General features: G+C 42.5%; 1 protein-coding gene across 1 annotated transcript in view; it reads left to right on the forward strand.

Annotated features, from left to right (window-relative positions):
• kcnq1.2 (potassium voltage-gated channel, KQT-like subfamily, member 1.2) overlaps positions 1 to 25,131 on the forward strand; it is an 877,535-nt gene that overhangs the window by 581,739 nt on the left and 270,665 nt on the right. The window contains exons 17-18 of the mRNA XM_078568568.1: positions 238 to 278; positions 4,639 to 4,700. Coding sequence (XP_078424694.1) covers positions 238 to 278; positions 4,639 to 4,700 — 103 coding nt within the window. The remainder of the gene's footprint in view (positions 1 to 237; positions 279 to 4,638; positions 4,701 to 25,131) is intronic.

Genomic DNA, 25,131 nt, shown 5'->3' on the forward strand with positions numbered 1-25,131 from the left:
TGTGCTTCAGCAATAGGCAAAGGGCTGTAACATTAGAGTGCGGCAGTACTGATAAATATTAGACTCCAAGTCCGACACTACTTGTGAGCAATGCCATGGAAGATTTTCTAATGATAAATAGAATTTGGTAATTTAGATAAATAGAAATGAGCTATTAAAAAGCACGGTATTATCATCATACTCTTTTTCAGCTGCAGGGTTATAAAAATAATAAAGCACCTTGTATCTATATTTTAGGTTGGATCATTCCTTGGGAAAGCCTGCATTTTTTCTTTCAGGTAAAGTTGAAGTAGTTGTAATATTTTCCATTAGAATTTAAAAAATAATGTTTTCTATTTATTTCAAGAATTCTGTCAAGAAAAAAATACCCTTCACCTTGAATGTTTTCAATGTTTAGTGAAATGTATATCAAGTCACGCTCACAAAATACAACGTTAAAATCAACGAAGAAAATTCACAACTCATTGAGAAGATGTAGTAGGGAGAAGGTTTTCTTTGTGCACAATGTGCAGTGAAATTTTAAACATGGTCTTTATAAATGCATTTGTGGTTTTGTTATATACAGAGCACAAAATAAAACAACCACCTGCATTGATATCGTGAGTTTAGCTTAAAAATGTCCCATGGTGCTTTGCAAAGGGGAGAGTAACATGTTTTTGATTATGAAAGGAGGCTAATACATGCTGGGACAGTTAGGAGAGGTGACCCAAAGTTTGTTTTAAAAAGATGGGTTTGTAGAAAGTTGATACGGTTAGAGAGAGAGAATTGGAGATGAAGGGATTGAGGGCTTCAAAGAAGTTATAAGCTCTGCCACCAATGGTGGGACAAAGGGAGAGTGAGATTTGTAAAAAGGTGAGAGTCAGACTTCCAACAGGTGTGGGAAAGGATAAGAGGAGTAGAGTCAAGCAAGGCATATGGAGGGATTTGGATAACATCAGATTTTAAGATTATCGTACTGGGAACTGGGTATCTACGTAAGTTAGAACATGTGAACAATGATGGATAGGAAGAGACCAATTTATCTATCCAGCTTGCTCCACACAATTGTGATACCTTGTGTAACACCAAGGCATCACAATTAATACTCTTCACCTTATCCAAAACCATATGATCCCCTGGGAGAGGCAAAAAAAAAGATAAAAACTAGTCCAGGATATCACAATAAGAGAATTACAGATGACAGGATTGATGGGCATGAGACAGGATACAAGTGGCTATGTATTGAGCGAGTTGGAGTTTAATGAGGGGGCTGAAAACAGAAGAGAACCAAGGAGGACATTGGAGAATTCAGCCCTAAAATTTCCTGGTGTTTTCTGCATGGGAGTCCAACTTCACTCCAATGTGCTCATGATCAAAACAATAGACTTGTCCTCAACAATGAGACGAGGTTACGAACATCGTCATGGTGGGTATCCCATGTCTATAAGGGAACTTAACGGTAACTATCCTGATCATTACTTTTCCATGGTGCAGTTCTGGGCTCTTCTCTAGGTCTAGAGTAAGCCTCATGACAGCCCTGAGATTGGAAGTTCCATTAGTTTGGCATACTTTAAAAAAGAATTCCGAAATGTCCAGTAATAAAGAAAATTATGCATTCATTCATTCTGTTATCTACTGTTCTCCCATTGAATACTCAAATTAATTTATAATTTGGTGAAATCACTGTGTTCATTGGGACCTCCAACTTTCATAGGTCTCATATCATCCTTATTGGAGCTGACTTTAATATTGGTGCAACAAAAATTTTAATTTATATAGCACCCTTTAAAATAGTAAAATTGCACAAGGCTTTTCACAGGACATTATCAAATAAAATTTGACATTGAACATAACAACAAGTATGATGAATAACCAATAGTTTGGTCAAAGGTAGATTTTAAGGAGGATCTTAAAGAAGAAAAGATAGAAAGGTTTAAAAAAGGGAAATCCAGAGCTTAGGAGCTATGCAGCTGAAGGCTTGGCTGCCAATATTGGAGCGATGACAATCAGAGATGGATAAGGGGCTAGAATACAAGAAGTGTCTTTGCCCAGATACTACAGTCAACGATGAAGGGATCAAATTTGTGACTGGTCCTGAAGAAAGCTGCCCACAATGATTCAGCAGGTTCCAGAGCATTGATCTCCCCTATTCCAGCAACAGTTTCAATCTGGTGCCATCTATATGCAATCTGTGGCAGCCAATCAGATTGAAGAACTCTCACAGACAACAAACCAGGGACTAAAAAGCATGATTATAATTCACTTTTTTAATTGTTTTACGGAAAGCCAAATAAAGATCGGGACATACGCATGGGATTAAGATAGAAGATAGAATATCATAAATAAACTTTAAGAAAAATTAAGTTTCATTAGTTTAAAAATCATGAAACTTTTATCATGGAATGAAAGAAATCAGATCCACACTTGTAAAATTAGTTTTTCAGGCAGAGAGGTTGTTCATCAGCAATTATGACTTAGTACACTGTTAAAAACCCAGTTATACCTTCAACAGCATTACATTTTCGATGGTTTTTGAGAATAGTGTGTAAACAAAAGCTTATGTCAAACAACTGATTCTGTGTTGATCAATCTGCAAAGAATACAAAAGTATATCCAATGGCGGAGAAGGATATCACTGACATCATGTGAAGATGCTGGAAATTGCTGTCAGTTTTGCACAGGAATGGCGTTGAGTACTGACAGTTTCACTGTCATTATAACCACAAATTGTGGGCCAATATGTTCCAATTGCACCCACTGCAATAATTTTTAGATCAACATTAAAAGTGGTTCATGATATATCATCCTTGTAGCAAAGTTTTTGAAGTTGGCTGACCATATCTGTCTAAAAAACCCCATCAGTATGTTAAGAATACCCATTTATCTTTTGAATCATACCTATAAGACGTCAGCCAATGACAATTTGACTGTAATGTTACGACCGGGATGGGAGGAATGCGCAAATTATCAAGACTCACTACTCCGCAGGCTATACCATTAATTTAAATGTTTAGTTTTCTCACCGAAATGGCCAATAATATACCTATCCTCTTGTACCCAGAAGAAAAGAGACTCTGACCAGGCTTCTTTTGAAAACTCAGAATGACTAATTTATTTTAAAACAAAACTTCTACTAACAAGTTGCAAGTACTATTTAACACATAATTGTAATCAGGAAGTATAACTATCTATCTCTTCCTAAAGAATTCCCCCAGCACACACACAGACACACACCCAAACAAACAAATAAAGGACAAACATATAGAGTCTCTCCGCAGAGATGGGCTTTGGAGGATGGGCATTATAAGATAAAAGATAAAGTCCACAGGGTCTCGATGCTGTTGACCTGGAGTTCTTTCATGTGCAGACAGACCGCTGGTCCTGGTGGATGCTTGGAAGTTCTCACCACTGGTCTTAGCTTTGCAGGTCCAAATACAGATTGGTTATACTCAGATGAGGGTTCTCTGGCTACAGGTTGATAGCCACACACACTTCTAGGCATGATAGAGAGAGGGAACCAGTCAAGGTAGCTTTCCTTTCTCAGTTTGTTCTCCAACATGACTGCCCTCAAAACAAGCAGGTTCACAACTTAAGTTATTTTCCTTTCTCCCATGTGATTGCCTTTTTGTCTCCCAGCTTTTCATTAATTAAAGAGCTTTGCAGTTCAACACAAACAAACAACTTCTTCTCAAGTACCGTATATGTCAAGTGATTCCTTGGAAGAGACCTGCTTGTTTACAGTTCCAAGGTTATGACCTTCTTTAAAAAAAAACCAGGTTAACATTCAGATGACCAGATCATGTCAAATCCTTCCATTTTGTAAAATAAAACTTCAGTCTTGAGAGATAGGATTCTAACAATAATAAATCTATAAATGTATTATCAAAAGAACCTTTTAATATAAATTTTTTTTGTTGTTTACTTATATAATTTATATTGCTTAGCCACTTTTCTCTCTTGACATTTTCTAACCATGTACCTTCTGTAGCTGGAAGCATATACTAAAAGATTTGATCCTGGTCTTTACTTCTGGAACTTCCATGGAGCTCTTGTAAATTTAAGGGAAGTGCAGGGAAACCTAGTTTTCATGCATAAACATAGGGTTTCCAGCAGCAGAAATGCAGCATAAACAAGATTCAGGGCATAGCTCCCGAGCAAATTCTTGACCTATTTGTACTGCTTTGAATTACCATGAAAATTGTCATCAGCTCAGGATGACACCTCTCAAAATTTACTCAATTGGGGCATTGCCTGACCCCTGCTCAATGACATTGTTGAGCTTGGGAATACACTGGGGTAGAAATCTTGGACAGACGCCCAATTTGGGTGATATTGCATCAACCAACTGTTTACATCCCCCACCCGATATTGAGTGCCATTTACTTCAACGGAACTGAGTATCAGAGGGTGAGAATAACAGATGGTCAATGTGATATCATGCCCGCTGCTGTCCAATACAAAATTCTACTGCACTGTGTTGTGAAACAATGGGCATGAAACAAAGTCCATTGTTTTGGGGTACAAAGCATTGGTGTTATAACAAGTTGTGCATCATGCTTCCCCATTAATACATATTTCTTAAAATTAGTCATTAAGAACAGTAACAAAACTTTTTTAAAGTCAGTTTTTTTCTGTTTTATGTCCTAAATTTTCCTATAGAAAAGGGACTAGACAAAGGTTATTACACTGCAGGAGCGAGGCTGATCCGCCTGGAAGATAAGGTAAGTGCATGATGAACTTTCCTAAAACTTGATGGAAATTCAGATCCTTATCTGAAATACATCTATGGATAACCCATGCAATTAATACAACTTTAAACACTAACAAACAGTGTGTGTGAATTATTTTGCTTTGTCCATCATATTATATACTTTTTCTTGCTTACCCTTTGGTAGAATTTCATTCTGACTTGTTGGTGATCAACAGAATGAACACTAACAGTAAAAAAAACTTTTCTCCTGTCCTGTGACATTGAAAGTGTTTGAAAGTTCCGATGGTAGTTTTCTCTTGTCACAAAAAAAAATTTAAATTGCTTTTCCTGATGGAATTCTGATTATAAATTGATTTGAACTAGAAATTTAAATGATCCTCACCAATTTACTCTTTATTTCAAACAGGTCATCAAACATTAATGAGGTATTCTGCCTCATTAAGTTCATCCTATTAACTTGCCTATAAAGCAGTTTTAAAAATTATAATAATAGCTTAAGTTCAGAATACAACCTCAAGCAAGTTATCATTTTTCTAGGCTAAGGCTCAGATATGGGGTAGAGCTTCCAAGGTAGGTTATAAATATGTCAAAATGGTAACTTTGAATTGAAATCACATGTATGTTTCTAAAAATCTGAACAACTCTAAAATTATCATTGCCATCTCAACACCTCCAAAGTAATTTAACATCATGCTTGAATACTAATAACCACTTGGTGCATCAGCATTAAAAGTAATGATACATACTTAGAGTAAGACTGTTTTCAGCCGTAAGGCCCACACCCTATTCCAAATTACAGGAGTGGTGACATTTGCATATCTAATACAAGTGCATTGCGCCAATAAAGGCACAACATTGTATTCTGTTCCAAACCCCTAGCAGGAATGCTTGAACAAATGATAAATGACAGAAGTTTCAAGAAGGACCCAATAAGAAATTAAGACATTTACATCTTCAACTCCTTGGGGAACTAGGAGTAGATTTTCTGATTGTAATTGATTCTGTTGATTTACCTTCATAAATTCTGGGGTTTAAATGGGAATGCCTGCTCTCAGCTGACAACAGTTTTCCTGCTGAGGGCTTAACTGGATAGAGTTGCTAGGGTAACCCAGGAAATCTACCAGACACTTCATCTTGATATGAGAAGAGAGGGCTGAAGGTTTGGCCTATCCCGCTTCCCCATGATTAAATGTTTCAGCTGCCTAAACAGGGATTCTAGAGCAACCAGGTTCCAGCCAATACCTGGTCATCTCCCAATGTATTTTACCAGGTTTTCACCCAAAGACTCAACCAAAACTTAATGTCTAATGTTCTAAATTATATATGCATAAAATCATCATCTTGGAGAAACTGAAAAAACTTTTAATGGACTTTTATTTACCTCTGGTTACTTGAGGTAATCCATCTTTGGTTCCAGCTCGGCACTTCCAAAATTGTTTTACAATATGACCCCATTTTAACACGTGAACATTAACATGACCCCAGATGCCAACAAAAGCAAAACAGCAATAAAGCAGCGTAGTAACATTCAGTGTATAATTATCAAAGTTTGCGTATTATAGATCAACATATAATTGATCATATAGTATGAAAATCTGTGTTCTAAAGGACTTCGTAAAAATGTTGTTATTTTATGTACTCACCAGTCCATTACTTCATCCAAGCTGCTCCAGCTCATGGACCTTGACTAGGAAGCAATGGAAGCACAAGTTGAAGGTATTGAGGTAGCTGATGTTGGAACCCAGGTCATTCTGCAGTGTCAGGGTGACTGGGTTGGACCAGACAAGCCGCAGTTCAGCCATGGGCAATGCTGCTGGGTTCATGTTTGTGGTCAGGCTTTGAGACTTAGTGAAGTGGCCAGGGCAGGAGCCTGTGGCCCATAGAGATAGACCGACAGATAAACAAGGCAAGGGCAGGACCATATCCTACCTGGGCCTGTGCACCAGAATGACATTATGATTTCCCAAACAATCTTTCTTTATGGTCTGTCTGAGTGAGATTACTGAGTTAATGCTGAATTATAGTCAGTTTTGCATTCTGTAACTGTCTTTTGGAATTCAACTAACTATCCCAAACTTATTTTACATGACCCTTGACAGCAATCTAATTATTCTGTATCTGGACTAGAGCCAGGCGCTAGAGGTAAAAGGTAATGTTTTAAGCACACTGTTGCATTAAAAATTAGCAGTAGCATTTTCTCAACGAGCACGGCTTTATTTTGGATGTTAGCTCCTGAATTCTGAATCTGGCATGCTAACTAATGCTAACCGCTATATTGTTGCATCCACTTTGGTAGTAACCATACTTAAAACTTATTTCACTTTTCATAAATTAGTGTCACAAGACCAGACATTATTTTGGAAATGTTCTTAATTTGAGGAAAACTTAGCATTATGATCATCAAAAAGTATTTATAGAATTAATGGGCAGGGAGAGATTGATAAGGATGTTATGCATAGCTGAGATCTAGACCACAGTATGAACTTCTAAGAAGAACACTTCAACATTTTGTTAACAAATTCTGATATTGCCTTTATCTGAATCTTACTATTTTTAAACAATGCATGTAGTTTCATGTTTAAAAAATATGCCAATATTTGAAAGTCTATACCTGATTACTTTTAAGAGGCTGACAGCATGTTGTGATATTCAGTTTTTTGTTTCACATTTCCAACATTTTTAAATGTTGCCAAGAAGACTTTTTTCTGTGCTAACTAGATGTTGTGTAATTCACTTTTCATTTGTAAGAGCACATTAATATAAAGGTCAGCACAAAAGCACCTAAATTACATTGAGCCAGTGGCACCTGTACCACTCCAGCTGCACTTGCAGCATCTGTCTGCCTTGTGCAGCAGAATACCTGGCCCCTAACCATTATTTGGAGTCGGGGTGGGTGGTAGGGAGGTGGGGTACAATGAGGGGTGCCCAGGCCCACAAGCAGTCCCCTTGCACAGGGGCTGATCCAATATACTTTTATTTTGAGACTAAAAATACTCCCCTCTCCTAAAATCACCAGTCTCTCTCCCTCCAATGGAATGTTCTTGCAAACTACTGGAAGCCAATTGCCAATTAAAGGCCCAAGGCTCCCTTTCGGCATCCACTTGGCATATAAAAAGAAGGAGCATGAGTAGGCAATTTGGCCCTTCAAGCCTGCTCTACTATTCAATATACTCATGCCTAGTCTTTTACCCAACCCCACTTTCCTGCATAATCCACAATTCCTTTAATTTCCTTAGTATCCAAAAACCTAGCAATCTCTGTCTTGAATATATTCAATGATTTAGCTACAGTTCCCTGAGGTAGGGAATTCCACAAGCCTTTGAGGAAAGAAATTCCTCCTTATCCCAATTCTAAATGGCTGAGCCCTTTTTTCTCGGCCTGTGACCCCTAGATCTGGACTCGCTAGCCAGAAGAAACACCTTCCCAGCACCTATCCTATCAAGTCCATTAAAAATTTTATATGTCTCAATGAGATCATTCTTCCAAATTCTAAGACATACAGGCTTGTATTCAATCTTTCCTCAAAAGAGGTGGTGGCGTAGTGGTATTGTCACTGAACTGGTAATCCAGCAGATCCAGGGTAATCCTCTGGGGACCTGGGTTTAAGTCCCACCATGGCAGATGGTGAAATTTGAATTCAGTAAAAAAAAACCTAGAATTAAAAGGCAAATGTTGTCAATTGTCACTAAGGTAAGGATGCCCTTTAGGGAAGGAAATCTGCCGACCTTACTTGGTCTGGCCTACATGTGACTCCAGAGCCACAGCAATGTGGTTGACTCTTAACTGATGGCCTAGCAAGCCATTCAGTTGTATCAAACCGCTGAAAAGCCTAAAAAAGAGAATTAAACTAGACAGACTGCCCTGCATTGGCCTAAGAATTGGAAATGACAATGGCAAACACAGCCCTGTCAACCCTGCAAAGCCCTCTCACTAATGTCTGGGGGCTTGTGTCAAAATTGAGTGAGCTGCCTCACAGACTAGTCAAGCAACAGCCTAACATAGTCATACTCACGGAATCATACTTTACAGATAACGTCCCAGATCACCACCATCTCTAGGTATGTCCCGTCCCACTAGAAGGACACACCCAGCAGTGGTGGTGGCATGGTGGTATACATTTGGGAGGGAGTTGCCCTAGGAATCCTCAACATCGACACCAGACCATATAAAGCCTCATGACATCAGGTAAAACTTGGGCAAGGAAACCTCCTGCTGATAACCACAAACCACCCTCCCTCAGCTGATGAATCAGTACTCCTCCATTACTTGGAGGAAGCACTGAGGGTGGCAAGGGTGCAGAATGTACTCTGGGTGTAGGACTCTGATATCCATCACCAAGAGTGGCTCGGTAGCATCAGTACTCCGTGCAATCATCAGTGAACATCCCCATTTCTGACCTTACGACGGAAGGAAGGTCATTGATGAAGCAGCTGAAGATGGTTGGGCCTAGGACACTTCCCTGTGATGTCCTGGAACCGAGATGATTGACCTCCAACAACCACAACCATGTTCCTTTGTGCTATGTTTGACTCCAACCAGTGGAGAATTTTTCCCCTGATTCCCATTGACTCCAGTTTTGCTAGGGCTCCCTGATACCACACTCGGTCAAATGCTGCCTTGATGTCAAGGGCAGTCACTCTCACCTCATCTCTGGAGTTCAGCTCTTTTGTCCATGTTTGAATCAAGGCTGTAATGAGGTCAGGAGCTGAGTGGCCCTGGCGGAACCGAAACTGGGCGTCAGTGAGCAGGTTATTGCTAAGCAAGTGCCGCTTGATAGCACTGTTGATGACCCCTTCCATCACTTTATTGTTGATCGAGAGTAGACTGATGGGGCAGTAATTGGCTGGGTTGGATTTGTCCTCCCTTTTGTGTACAGGATGTACCTGGGCAATTTTCCACATTGCTGGGTAGATGCCAGTGTTGTAGCTGTACTGGAACAGCTTGGCTAGGGCATGGCAAGTTCTGGAACATGGCTTCAGTGCTATTGCCTGAATATTGTCAAGGCCCATAGCCTTTGCAGTATCCAGTGCCTTCAGCTGTTTCTTGCTATTAAGTGGAATGAATCGAATTGGCTAAAGACTGGTATCTGTGATGGTGGGGACATCCGCAGGAGGTCGAGATGGATCATCCACTCGGCACTTCTGGCTGAAGATTCTTGCAAATGCTTCAGCCTTAGCTTTTGCTCTGATGAGTTGGGCTCCCCTATCATTGAGGATGAGGATATTTGTAGAGCCTCCTCCAGTGAGTTGTTTAATGGTCCACCACCATTCACGACTGGTTGTGGCAGGGCTGCAGAGCTTAGATCTCATCCATTGGTTGTAGAATCGCTTAACTTTGTCTATCACTTGCTGCTTATGCTGTTTGGCACACAAGTAGTCCTGTGTTGTAGCTTCACCAGCTGGACACCTCATTTTTAGGTATGCCTGGTGCTGCTCCTGGCATACCCTCCTGCACTCTTCATTGAACCAGGGTTGATCCCCCGATTTGATGGTAATAGTAGAGTGGGGGGTATGCCAGGCAATGAGGTTACAGATTGTGGTTGAGTACAATTCCACTGCTGCTGATGGCCCACAGCGCCTCATGGATGCCCAGTCTTGCTAGATCTGTTTGAAATCTATCCCATTTAGCATGGTGGTAGTGCTATACAACACACAATGTGAAGGTGGGACTTTGCTTCCACAAGGGCTATGCGGTGGTCACTCCTATTGATAATGTCATGGACAGATGCATCTGCGGCAGGCAGGTTGGTGAGGATGAGGTCAAGTATGTTTTCCCCTCTTGTTGGTTCCTCACCACCTGCCACAGTCCCAGTCTAGCAGCTATGTCATTTAGGATTCGGCCAGCTTGGTCAGTAGTGGTGCTACCGAGCCACTCTTGGTGATGGACATTGAAGTCTCCCACCCAGAGTACATTCTGCGCCCTTGCCACCCTCAGTGCTTCCTCCATGTGGTATTCAACATGGAGGAAACACTGATTCATCAGCTGAGGGAGGGCAGTATGTGGCAAGCAGGAGGTTTCATTGCCCATGTTTGACCTGATGCCATCAGACTCCATGTGGTCCAGAGTCGATGTTGAGGACTCTCAGGGCAACTCTCTCCCGACTGTATACCACTGTGTCACCACCTCTGCTGGGTCTGCCCTGCCAGTGGGACAGGACATACCCAGGGATGGTGATGGTGGTGTCTGGGACATTATCTGTATGCTATGATTCAAGCTGTTGTTATGATATATATTATTCAAGCTCTTCCAATTTTGCCACTAGCCCCAGATGTTAGTAAGGAGGACCTTGCAGGGTTGACAGGCTGACAGTTGCCATTATCATTTCCTGTGCCTAGATTGATGCCGGGTGGAGTGACTTGCCCATCTCTGCCCATTTAAGAGTCAACCTCATTGCTGTGGATCTGGAGTCACATGTAGGCCAGGCCAGGTAAGAGTCTGGAGTAATATGTAGGCCAGACAAGGGAGTCTGGAGTCACATGTAGGCCAGACAAGGCCAGACGGCAGATTGCTTTCCTTAAAGGATGGGTTTTTACAACAATTGGCAATGGTCACCATTCGACTCTATTTCCAGATTTTTTTGCTGAATTCAAATTCCACCGTCTGCCTTGGTGGGATTCTAACCCGAGCATTACCCTGGGTCTCTGGATTACTGGTCCAGTGAAAATACCACTATGCCATTACATCACCTTATTGGGGGCCTTCAATTGCCAATTAAAAGGTCCAAGGGCCCCTTTCTGCCTCCACTACCATAATACGTTGGGCAGGGTATGGCAGAAGGAAAGTGGCCAGCTTGCTACTTTCCCAACTCAGGGTAAAAGGCGGAAAGGAAGGGGGTGTACCTCCTTTTTGGAGGGGACCCATGTGCCCATCGGGGGCACCCCCAATATGGTAACCTCCCCCGTGGCCTCTCAAACCCAACTCCCCTCTCCCCTCTAACCCTTGCAAGGATCCCCCATCTCTCCACACCAAAAAACCCAGACTTATCTTAATGCCTGGTATCCATGATCATCATCTCGGGACTCCCTTGTATTCCTTGAATGCATGGTATAAATCAGGAAATTAGAAGTGCATGTAATAAGGGTAATGTGGGGGCTTCAATCTATATAAAGACTGGATAAACCAAATTAGGACTATTGCTGTGGAGGATCAATTCCTGGAATGTATACGGGATGATTTTCTGGAACAGTAAGTTGAGGAACTAAGTAGAGAATGGGCTATTTTAGATCTAGCATTGCGTAATAAGAAAGGGCTAATTAATAATCTTGTTGCAAAGTTGCCGCTAGGGAAGAGTGACCACAATATAATAGAATTTTACATTGAGTTTATAGTTCAATCCAAAACTAGGGTCTTAAATATAAAAAAATGAAACTATGAATTTTTGAGGAGCAAATTGGCTATGGTAGATTGGGAAACTACATTTAAAGGTATGACGGGAGACAAACAATGGCTAGCAGTTAAGGAATCAATACCTGGTTTACAACAAATTTACATTGCTTTGAGTCACAAAAACCCAGAGGGAAAGGTGATTCAACCATGGCTATCAAGAGACGTTAAAGATCATATTAGATCAAAGCAAGATGCTTATAAAGTTGCCAAATAAATTAATAAGTCTGAGGATTGAGATCATTTTAGAATTCAGCAACAGAAGCCCAAGAAATTGATGAAACTGAAAAAAAGAAAACAGAATATGAAAGTAAACCAGCAAGAAACATAGAAGTGGACTGTAAAAGATTCTATAGGTATGTAAAAAGGGAAAGATTAGCAAAGACAAATGTGGGCCCACAACAGGCAGAGACAGGAGAATTGATAATGGGGCATAAGAAAATTGCAGGGAAACTAAACAAATCATTTTTGCCTGCCTTCATGGAGGAAGATACAAAAAACCTCCCAGGACTACCAGAGAACCAAGGGACGTGCAAGAATGAGGAACTGAAATAAATTAGTATTGGTAAAAATGTAGTATTAGAGAAATTAATGGGACTGAAAGTTGATAAATCAACTGGACCTGATGATCTACATCCCAGACAGTTGAAAGAGATGACTGTAGAGATGGTGGATGCATTGGTGGTGTTCATCTTCCAAAATTCTACAGATCCTGGAACAATTCCTGCAGATTGGAAGATAGCAAATGTAACCCCACTATTTAAGAAGGGAGGGAGAGAACGGGGAACTACTGATTTGTTAGCCTGGCATCAGTAGTAGGGAAAATGCTAGAACCTATTGTAGAGGATGTGGTAACTGGGCACTTAGAAAATAATAGTAGGATTGGGCACAGTCAACATAGATTTATGAAAGGAAAATGATGTTTGACAAACCTGTTTGAGGATGTTGCTAGTAGAATCAATAAGGGAAAACTAATGGATATGGCATATTTTTGCTTTTCAGAAGGCTTCCCATAAGGTCCCACTCAGGAGATTAGTAAGCAAAATTAGAGCACATGGGATTGGGGGTAACATACTGGCATGTAATGAGAGTTGGTTAATGGACAGAAAACAGAGAGTAGGAATAAATGGGTCATTCTCAGATTAGCAGGCTATGACTAGTGGGGTTGTGCAAGGATCAGTGGGCCCCAGTTATTCACAATTTATGTCAATGATTTGGATGTGGGGACCAAATGTAATATTTCCAAGTATGCTAATGACACCAAACCAGGTGAGAATGTAGGTTGTGAGGAGGATGCAAAGAGCCTTCAAGGGGATTTAGGCAGGCTAAGTGAGTGGGCAAGAACATGGCAGATGGAATATAATGTGGAGAAAAGTGAAGTTATCCGTTTTGGTAGGAAAAACAGAAATGCAGAGTATTTCTTAAATGGTGAGAGATTGGAGAGTGTTGATGTCCAGAGGGACTGGGTGTTCTTGTTCTTGTTCATATGGTATGTTGGCCTTTATTGCAAGAGGATTTGAGTACAGGAGTAAAGAAGTCTTGCTACAATTGTATAGAGCCTTAGTGAGACCGCACCTGGAGTATTGTGTACAGTTTTGGTCTCCTTATCTAAGGAAGGATATACTTGCCATAGAGGGAGTGCAACAAAGATTTACCAGACTGATCCATGGGATGGTGGGATTGTCCTATGAGGAGAGATTGAGGAGACTGGGCCTATATTCTCCAGAGTTTAGAAGAATGAGAGGTGATCTCATTCAAACATACAAAATTCTTCCAGGGCTTGACAGGTTGGATGCAGGAAAGATCTTTCCCCTGGCTGGGGGTGGAGTGGGGGGAGGTGGAGTCTAGAACTAGGGGACATATTCTCAGAATAAGATGTAGGCCATTTAGGACTGAGATGAGGAGGAATATCTTCATTCAGAGGGTGGTGAACCTTTGAAATTTTCTATCCCAGTGGGCTGTGAAGACTCAGTCATTATGTTCAAGACAGAGATTGATAGATTTCTAGATATCAAGGGGTATGGGATATGTGTTTTATGTCTTGGATAATTGAGTTTGTTGGCCAACCGAACTCTAACTGCACGCCTTCCTATGTTCTCATCAGTTGCTGCTTGCAATCAATAATGGGTAGAGACTAATGTAAGAATAAACAGTGATGGTTTATTGAGACATAGGGCAGAGCACCAGATCATACGTGCACACTCAGAAACCTCCAGAACTAGACTTCCAGTTCTCAGTTGCCCGTGCTGTGCAGTGATTCATTAGTGCTGTCACATAATCAGTACACTGCATTCTCTTAAATGGACAGGGTACCTCACTTTATCACAGTGTGAGAAAATTATGATGAGGTAAAAAATCAACCATGATCTAGTTGAATGGCGGAGCAGACTCAAGGGCTGAATGGCCTACTCCTGCTCCTATTTCCTATGTTCCCATGTCCCAGCAGCAGCCACTAATGCATTCTGGCACTGCTGGAACTACTCAGCTGCCGACCAATCTGATTGTCCGGCAGCCCTCGTGGGCTGGTCTTTCTATCCTTGAGGGGTGGAAATCCCACTCTCACCTTGTATTATCACTGCTGCAGCCCTTTTTAAAGTTTGTGAGCTGCCAACTGATACCCTCCTGCCCCCACCCCGGTAAAATTCACCCCTATATTCCATCTGCCATGTTCTTACCCAAGCTCTTAACAGGTAAGATTTTACACAGATTTAAGGATGGCGGCTCCAAATGGGAGTCCTGAAGCACTTGCCGTAGTCGGCCCTCCTAATTTGGCTGTCTCCGTAGTTGTCATCCAATTAATGACAGCGGGTGATCTCCTGATGCTGCCGGCCCAATCAGAGGGTTGGCTGCTGTCGAGCCTCGGAAACACCACCAAGAGTGTTGGAGATTGCTGAGGCAGGTTGGGGATGTTGTTGGTACCTCAATGGAGGCACCCTCAGAGGTGTAAAAATAAATATTTCATGAATATTTCAGAGGTGGGGAAAGGTGACAGGCCCTGCGGAGTGGAGGAGAAGCCCCTCCACTTGGACCATTGGGGCTGTGGGTGGGCTTCGCCTTTGATGCCATGGCTCCCCCTTTGGGGGATGGAGCCGTCTCTCTATTAAGCTGGTTGCCTCTACATGTGACAGGCAGGCCACTCTGTGCTGGCAAAATGTAGGCAAGGCCAGGAAATTTGGGGCTTTAATTATGTAAATTGGCTGCCCATCTCTGTGCCCAACCCTGGAAAACTTCCTCGGTCGTGGCAAATGCATTGGGAAGCATTTTCCTGGCTTCTCACCTCCAAGCCTGCCACTTACAAGTTCAGGAAAATTAAGCCCAACCCGTCCATATCCCTTTGCAGCCTCTTTGCCTTCTTTCCACAATTTACTTTCCTGCCTAACTTTGTATCATCAGCAAACTTGGATATATTACACTCAGCCTCCTCATCTAACTCATCGATATAGATTGTAAATAGCCAAGGGCCGAGTACTTATCATTGTGGGATTGCACCTGCCTACATGAAAATAATCCCTTTATCTCTGTTCTATATATGTTAGCCAACCCTCAACCTATGCTAATATTTTACCCCAAATTCTATGAGCCCTAATTTTGTATAATATCATTTTGTGTGGAACCTTCTCAAATTCTTTTTGAAAGTTCAAATATGCTACATCCACCAGTTTCCCCCTTATCTACCCTCTTACAATCTCAAAAGACTATAAAAGATTTGCCAAACATGATCTTCCTTTCCTAAATCCATGTTAAATCTGCCAAAGTATATCAAAGTATACACTGAAGGTGTGGGATATGTCAGTGAGTATCACTATGAGGGACATGTGTATATCAACATGTTACAGTGAAGGGTGTGGGACAGAGTGTTACAAGGAGGGGTGTGGGTTGTATCAAATGATCTCCATCATTAGGCTGTAAAGACTTTTACTGCCCTTTCAGTTAACTCTGCAGAAAGTATTGTTGTGGACCGAGAATATAGTTTTCCCAAAGGAAATTTTTATATTTCTCCGTTTTAAAGAGAAGGAGCATGAGAACTTGAGGAGATATAAGAAGCTAAATTGGAGGCTCTTGCATTCAAGCATCACAGAAGACCTTTGCCACGTAAGCCAAACAGCTGCTCACCCACTGTAGTTAAAAAAAAAAATGATTGATGATCTCTTCAGACAGGCCACACACTTCATACTATTTCTAACGTAACCAGAGAATTAACGAGGGCTATCCAAAGCTACACAATGACAGTATTCCTATAGGTGCAAGGAACAATTGAGTGAATGCATGTGACAATTAGAACTCCATATAAGAAGCTCCTCAATTTTATGAATAGGAAAGGCTTTCATTCCATTAATATGCAGCTAGTTTATGACGTCAATCACTTTAAACCTTCATGTGAATACCCAATATTCAGTAAGCGGTCATGATAATTTTGTTATGTGGCTATCTACCAAACCAGCACCGATGACCAAAAGCAGTTGTATATTTGGCTTTCAAAATTGTTTTACTACTTCAAAACATATTCTTGAGAACTACGTTTATCTTATAATTAGTGATGGATTTCTTGTTCCATGTCACAATACTAAAATGGGTGTGCAGTTTCCTATACTTTTCTCAATGTTTTACTTGGAATATGAAGAGGAGGCTTTGATGGATGACCAGAAGCGCTGTAAATACTCTCCACTAACCACTGACTTGGAATTCTCCCTCCACCTGACAAAACAACTATGCCATATGAGCTTCAATAAAAAAAGATGCCTTACAGTCAACCATCACTTTCCTCCTATTCCCATAGCAGAAAGAAAAAGCAAAAAAATACTTTAAAAAAAAAATCTCCAACAATAATTAACATGTGAAGCAATGCTAACCTTTAGTGCCAAAGAGGTTGTTTGGCAGTAATTGAGATAGGTGGACCCAGGAAATTACCCTGAAGAACTCCTGCAGTGATGTTCTGGGACTGAGATGATTGACCACCAACAACCACAACCATCTTCCTTTGTGCTAGGAATGACTCCAACCAGTGGAGAGTTTTTCCCCTGATGCCCACTGACTTCAGTTTTGCTAGGGCTCCTTGATGCCACATTCGGTCAAATGCTGCCTTGAGAACAAGGGCAGTCACTCTCACCTCGCCTCTGGAGTTCAGCTCTTTTGTCTATGTTTGAACCAAGGCTGTAATGAGGTCAGGAGCTGAGTGGCCTTAACGGAACCCAAACTGAAATTCAGTGAGCAGATTATTGCTATGCAAGTGCCTCTTGATAGCACTGTTGATAACCCCTTCCATCACTTTACTGATGATCGAGAGTAGACCGATGGGGCGGTAATTGGCTGTGTTGGATTTGTCCTGCTTTTCGTGAACAGGACATAACTGTACAATTTTCCACATCGTCTGGTAGATGCCAGTGCTGTAGTTGTACAGGAACAGCTTGACTAGAGGTGCAGCTAGTTCAGGAGCACAACACCAGTACTATTGCTGAATGTTATCAGGGCCCATAACCTTTGCAGTATCCAGTCCCTTCAGCTGTTTCTTGATATCACATGGAGCGAATTGAATTGGCTGAAGACTGGCATCATGACGTTCGGGACCTCAGGAGGTAGCTGAGAAGAATGATCCATTCAGCTCTTCTTGCTGTTAGGTATGGAGTTCCAGGAATTCAATACAGCAACACTGAAGGGAGTGTTGGGAATTACTAAACCTGGATGGTACGTGTCTTGGAGGGGTAGTCTCATAACACCTGCTGCCCTTGCTCTTCTCAGCAGCAGAGGCTGTGAGTATAGATGTTGCTGTCGAAGAAGTCTTGGTGAGTTACTGCGGTTACTACATCTTGCAGATGATACCCAGTGCAGTCATGGTGTGCTGGTGGTGGATTGAGTGAATCTTTAAGGTGGTGGATGGGTGCCAATCAATTGGGCTGCTTTGTCCTGGATGTTGATGAGCTTCTTGAGTGTTGTTGGAGTACAAGTATCTAGGCAAATGGAAAGTATTCCATCGCACCCCTGACTTGTGCCTTGTAAATGGTGATAAAGCTTTGGGGAGTCAGGAGGTGAGTTACTTGCTGCAGAATACCCAGCCTCTGACCTATTCTTGTAGCCAGAGTATTTTAGGTGGCTGGTCCGGTTACATTTGTGGTCAGTGGCAACCCCCAGGATAATAATGCTGTCGGATGGCAAGGGAAGATGACAGGATTCTCTCTTGCTCTCATGGTCATTGCCTGGCATTTGTGAGGCATGAATGATACTTACCACTTACCAGCCAAAGCTTGAATATTGTCTGCATCTTGCTGCATGTGAGCATGGGCAACTTCATTATCTTGGGAGTTATATGGAAATGAACACTATGCAATTATCAGTAAACATCCCTTCTAATCTTCTGATGGAGGGTGTTAATTGTATAGTAACTGAGCATTTAACAATATTCAGGTTTTAGGTATTATCTGGAGATTCGCCTGTGTTCCTATATTTGGGAACCGATTGAAACTGTGATTGTTGGGTTAGGAGGTGCATGCTTGTAATGTGTATCTCTGTAAATAAAATTGTATAAAGTATGTAAGGATTAGGCTCCATTGCTGTACTTCATCTTGGCTTTCTGGAATAGACCAGAAGAAAGGTCATTGGTAACACGGCTGAAGATGTTTGGGCCTAGGACACTTTCTGAGGAACTCTGCAGCAATGCGCTGATGCTGAGACGATTAGTCTCCAACAATCATAACCACCTTCCTTTGTGCTGGGTATGATTCCAGCCAGTGTAGAGTTTTACTAGGGCTCCTTGATGCTACACGTGGACAAATGCTGCTTTGATGTCAAGGGCAGTCACTCTCACCTCACCTCTGGAATTCAGCTCTTTTGCCCAAGTTTGAACCAAGACTGTAATGAAGTCTGGAGCCGAGTGGGCCTGGCAAAACCTAAACTATGCATTGGTGAGCAAGTTATTGGTGAATAATAACAACAGAAAATGCCAGAAATACACAGCAGGTTGGATTTTACTTTCCTCCATTGGCAGGTTTGAAGGTAAAGGCACACAGAATCCAGAGAGTGGCCTTCCTGCTGAGTACTTGCCTGCGCATGTCCTGTCTGAAATGTTATAGTGGCATCGGGTGTCCGGTCTGCCCTTGGGCCTATTGAGGCTCTTAAGTAGCCACTTAATAGTCACTTAAGGGCTTCACCCCACCCCCATCAGTGTTCTACCCATGGCAAGGGGGAGGTACATGCCATGTGGAAAGCCGGCAGCTTTAGCTGTACCGGCTGGCGTTTGTCAAGGAGTGGGGTGGTATCCTCCCTTTTGTGGGTCCCCTGGTCCCATCAGAGGTTCCTGTCAAGATAATCCTTCCCCTAGCCTCTTGAACCCGGCCCCCTGAACCCCCTTGCTGAGACCCCCGACCCCAGACTTACCTGAGCTCTGCAGTGTGGTGGATCTGCCTGTATTCCCAGCCGTGGTCACTGCTCCAATTGGCTGGAAGCTCTCTATGTCTCTCTGCTGAGACAGGGATGGAAGTCTCTCTTTAATGCTGGTCTTAATGTCAAATTGCTGTGGGACAGTCCTCTAGATCATCGGCAGGCTCCCCCCGACTTGTTAGCCGGGTGTTGGTGACCACAGCACCTTGTAAAATCCAGCCCAGCAAGTCAGACACCATGGGCTGAATTAAACTGTCCCACGCCGATGGAGGGTTCCGCATCCAGAAGTCGGTGACCCTTCCGACTTCCAGGCCGGCCTTAGCCTCATGCCTAATAATATGCTAATTAACGCCAATTAGTGGCAAGGTAGGGTTATAGACCAACATCCTGCCCAATGTGTGCTGTAGGGCAGGATGTCCAGTCTCAAAGGCCGCAAACTGTGACCCAGAACAAGGTTAAGGCCAGCTCATAAAGAGACCTCTGGCACTGGACAGTGTCAGATGACCCAGCATATGCTCATTGAATAGAAGAAACTGTATTGTAAAGATTTGAGTTTTGCCATCTATCCAGGTAAGCCTATTTTAATTTGAGCTTTTGCCAACCATCTCAACCTTCATAGGTGGAAAAATTTTCATAAATCAACAAGTTTCCCACCTTTAAACATTAAGGAGTTGTATATTAATTACATATTTCCGTGCATAGATGTCTGCACCATCGGATTGTGGGGAGGGGCACTCCAAAAGGGGCAAAGCTGCCCCCAGATTCAGTGAGGCTGCTCTTGGTGCCCTCCTGCGTGCAGTTGAGGATAGATATGATCAGCTAATTCTGAGCGCTGGGAAGAGGAGGAAGCCTAGGCAGACTATTTCTGCATAGGGGGAGGTGGCCAACGAGGTCAAAAGTCTTGACTTGGGGAGGACCTGGTCCCAGTGCCACAAAAGGCTCAATGACCTCATGAGGTCAGCAAGGGTGAGTTTGGCATCAGTATTGTTGCGAGCTCAAAGACGGCGGTCTTTCTAATCTAATGTCTTTATTAAACTGAATTTAACATGGCTGACCCCAGACATTCCCTCATGGCAGAGGTCACATAGCTATGGCAAGCCAGGTAGGACACTTAGTAGTGATTGCATTTCAAAACCCAAACATCCCCCTTTCCATAACGAACAATAGGCAACTTTGCATGCACGATCATGTGTAACTGAGAGTTACCCACTACACCACAACTGTTCTCATACATTTACAAACTGTTAGTTATTCTCGTCAGTCTCTACATATGCATTGCACACATAGTCGTTAAACCATGCAGGTCTCTTTATGGTATGCATGCACGTTGTCATTGGCTGTTCATCCAGATGGTGTTCCTTCTCCAAGCAGTGTCATTCCCATAGCAATTGTTGTTGCTTTGGTAACTGTTGTTGTTATTGTTCCATTTCTGTTGTTGGGTACCGCCTAGTCTCCTTCCAGCCTGGTCTCAAACACATGCTAACAGTGCTGGTTTTAGTCAAGGCCTTCTGATCTTCAAATCACTTCTGTTCTTTTAAGATGCATTACTGGCTCATCTGCAGCACCACCAAAATTAACCTCTCCACACTGATAGGTTCCTTCTTGGTGAAAGGAACATCACCAGGAGCCTGTTGAAAATTAGATTGGAAAATTGGGCTAAGATTGAGGTGAAATTGGAGAGATGTCTTCGGTGGAAGTCTGGAAGAAAATCTTGGCCCTAGTATAGCTAGCTAAGAGGCAGAGCTTAGGCACAAAATGATATAAACACATCTGTTGATCCAGAATTGAGGCTGGGGCCTTGGTTAAAACCCACCAGCTGACCTTCCACTTGCTCTGGAAGCACTGGAAAAATCACCAGAAAATTGGCTATTTGCCATCAGCAGGTAGAGTTCAGTTTATACACTGTCCCATAAGAGTTTCATGATTGGCCTGGTGGGGTTTTGGGAAGGAATAAAATTTCAGTAGAGCATTCCTAAGTTTACCATAAGGGAAATTAAAACACATTTTATCTGTACCTTTCTGGGCCTCTTGTGGTCCTGATCTTCATCACTGCTGGGCTCGTCTGGTGGAAAACCAACTGCCACTTTACACTCAAGCCATGTTGTCAAAACCGCAATTGGATCACAATTATGTCATTGGGACCTGGCATAGAAGCGTGGGGCTGGATTTTCCATTTGGGATTGGAGCCAAATCTTGGTCCAGACCCTGCATCATATCGGCAATAGTTATGATTTTTGTAGGATTGGCTAATTAATGGTCAGAGGGTGCACTCGCCATCCAATTAAGGAAGGCAGGTGGGCTCCTGATGCTGGAGGGCCAATAGTGAAAGAGTTGCAGACTGCTGTTGCAGGCGAGAGAGAGAGCCGGGGGGTGCGGGGGAGATTCCCTCCATAGAGGGGCAGGCTACAGCTGTGGCCATTTTTCACTATCAGCAAAAGGGTGTGGGGAGAGAGAGTGCGTTTTTAAAGCAATCTATCCAGAGTGCTGATCCTCTGGTCTTCCACCAGAAGGTCACCTCCTTTCTCTGGTCACATTTCGGTACTGCATGAGGCTGGGCTGCTGACTGGAAAATTCCAGTTGGTGTAACAGAGAGCCTTTAATAGGTCCTTTATTTGGCTCAATAGGCTACCAGCTACTAGCAGTCAGGTAGCCATTCCGGGCCTAATCCGGCCTCCTGGAAAATGCCTGGAAGTCTAGACAGTGCTGAGGAGCCAGCGTGCTGTCTGCCTCTATTCCTGCCCCCTGTTGCTAAAGACATCATACTCATAGAGTCATTAACGCACAGAAGGAGGTCAGTTGGCCCATTAAGTCAATTCCAGCTCTCTGTAGAGTAATTCAGTCAGTTACATTCCCCCGTTCTACCCTTGTAACGCTGTAAGTTTATATTCCTCAAGTGCCCATCCATTTCCCTTTTGAAACATTGATGGCCCCCACTTCCACCACTCTCATGACAGCGAGTTCCAGGTCATTACCACTTGATGTGCATAAAAAAATCTTCTTTTTATTTCCCCTGCGTCTCTTGCCCAAAACCTTAAATTTGTGTCTCCTAGACTTTGTACCATCATCTAATGAGAACAGCTTTTCTTTGTCTACCTTATCTAAACCTGTCATGATCTTGTAAACCATCTCTCAGATCTCTCCTCAATCTCCTTTGCTTCAAGAAGAACAAGACCAGCTTCTTCAACCTTTTCAAAGGTTCAGCATAACATCCATTGTTCTGATACATTTTTTCCTGTCAGACTTTGGTTCCATTTTACCCTAGTTAGATCTTCTTTCAGCCCAGTGAAGTTAGCCATCTTCCATTTTAAAATTTCTACTTTAGATTGTTCCTTGTAAGCCATATGATACAATGATCACTCTTCCCCAAGTGTTCTCTGACAGACACTTTGTTCGCTCAGCCCACCTCATTCCCCAGCACCAGATTCAGAAATGTCTCCTTCCTAGTTGGGCCAAGAACATACTGGTCAAGGAAGTTCTCCTGGACACATTTCAGAAACTTCTCTCCAGTTGATGTACGGATAATTGAAGTCCCACTCTAGAGTTCATGCACATCTCTGACTTCCCTGCAGATTTGGGTCCTATCCCTCACTAAATATTTAGAGGCCTAGTAGTGTGATCATACCCTTTTTGCTTTTCAATTTTAAGGGCAGAATCCATTTGGTTAACCAAGGACATTCTCTCTTACCAACACTAGAATGTCTTCACTAATCAGTACTGCCACCTAACCTCTATTTCTTCTTTCTCTTTTCTGAAACTTTGTATCCGTGAATATTACGCAGCTGGTCCCCACCAGTTTTAAGCCACATTTCCATTATCGCCATCATATTCCCCCGCAGCTATTTGCAGAAGCTCACCTACCTTATTCACCACATTATTCGCATTTACACACATGCATTCTAAAGCTGTCCTTATATTCCTCATAATCCTTCTTAGTCTGCTCCTATCTAATATGGTCCTTCTATAGGACCATATAACACTCACACTCCTTTATGCATCTTGTTCCTCTTCTCTTCTTCTGTATGTTAGTGCACCATGCCACCAACCCTTCCCTACCAGTTTAGTTTAAGCCCTCCCCAATCTCACTTGTGAATCTCCCTGCGAGGGCATTGGTCCCAGTCCTATTGATGTGCAACCCGTCCCTTTTGAACAGTTGCCTTCTGTCTCAGAACTGGTCTCAAAGCCGCAAGAATCTAAAGCCTCCCCCCTGCATTATATCTGAAGCCACATTCATATGTTAAAAAGGATTCTGCCAGCTTTGGGTGGAAATATTTACTACCTGCTCAGGAAAGCATGTGGAAATTACAGCTTGGCAGCTGCCAGCGGCTTCAGAATGGGTAAGTAACTTAACTTTAACTGGCTCCCAGCTGCCGGGGAGGGTTAGAATCACCCTGTACCTCCACACTGCCCCGCCCCCTCCCTGACCCCTTAGTCTTATTTGTGAAATACTGTCCACAAAACTATTATGCAACACACATTACACTACATTCCTAGCCTTTCTTGGTAAATTAATTATTTTAAATTTTGATGTGTTAAAAGTTTTTTTTTTAAAGTTCCCTTTAACACTGTACATAACAATTGTATTTACTGTTGATTCTATAGTTCTTGGCAATATTGAAAATGCCCTGCGATGTTCTGGTGTTTCAGCAAAATAATATGTTAACAACAACTTGCACCTTTTAATTTGAAAATAACCCAAGGTGTTTCACAGAGTTAAAATCAGACAAAAATGGATGCTAATCCAAAAAAAGACACAGCTAAGTCATAGAAATGAGGTTTAAGGAGAGTCTTAAAGGAGGAGAGAGAAGTGGAGAGGCAAGGGGGCTTAAGAGAGAATTTCAGAAATTGAGGTCTAGGCAGCAAAACACATAACTGCTAATAGTGGGGCAAACGTAGTGGGAGATTGTCAAGAGGTAAGCAGAACTGATAGTTCAGGAACAGTTTTAGAACTGGAGAAGGTTACATAAATAGGAAGAGATGAGCCAGGGAGATGTTTAAACACAACTTTAAAAATTTTAAATCTGAGGCGTTAAAGGATTAGAAGTAAATGTAGGCTATTGGGCAAGCAAAACCTGGCATAGGATAAGATATAGGCAGGCATGTTTTGAATGAGCTGAAGGTCATGCATAGTGAAGAGCGTGAGGCTAGCCAGAAGAGTTATTGAGGGCTAAATTCATAGCCCTCCAGAAACTGTGATGGAATCGTAATGCATGATTAACACGACCCAATTGATTGCAATGCAGGCAGCTTGCCAACTTCCTGCTGCTGCTCATTTGATGATTTCAGCATCCAGCCAGTGCTAACCATGCTGTTGATATTGGCCCCCTGCTAAAGCATCTGGCCTAACGTGAGTGGCCTGCACTAGTTAAAGCTATTTAAAACGAGCCTGTACCTCTTAAAGGGAAAGTGCATTTACAGCTACAGCAAATTCTGGGAGTCATTCAGGAAGTGTACTCTACCCCTGCTCTGGCCACAGGAGGCTTATCAGTCTCACCACTCCGGCTTGGGAAGCGGTGGCAGAGGTGGTCAGTGGCAATGCTGCACACAAGAGTTCAGCCATCCAGTGCAGAAAACTGATGTATGATCTCACCTGTGCCGCCAGGGTAAGACAACCATCTTATCACTCTAAACTCTCACACTCACAAGGCCATCACATATTCACTGGCATATCACTCACTGCCAGCTCAAGA

The sequence above is a fragment of the Cetorhinus maximus genome, chromosome 22 (assembly GCF_964194155.1).
Source record: "Cetorhinus maximus chromosome 22, sCetMax3.hap1.1, whole genome shotgun sequence".
Classification (NCBI taxonomy): Eukaryota; Metazoa; Chordata; class Chondrichthyes; order Lamniformes; family Cetorhinidae; genus Cetorhinus; species Cetorhinus maximus.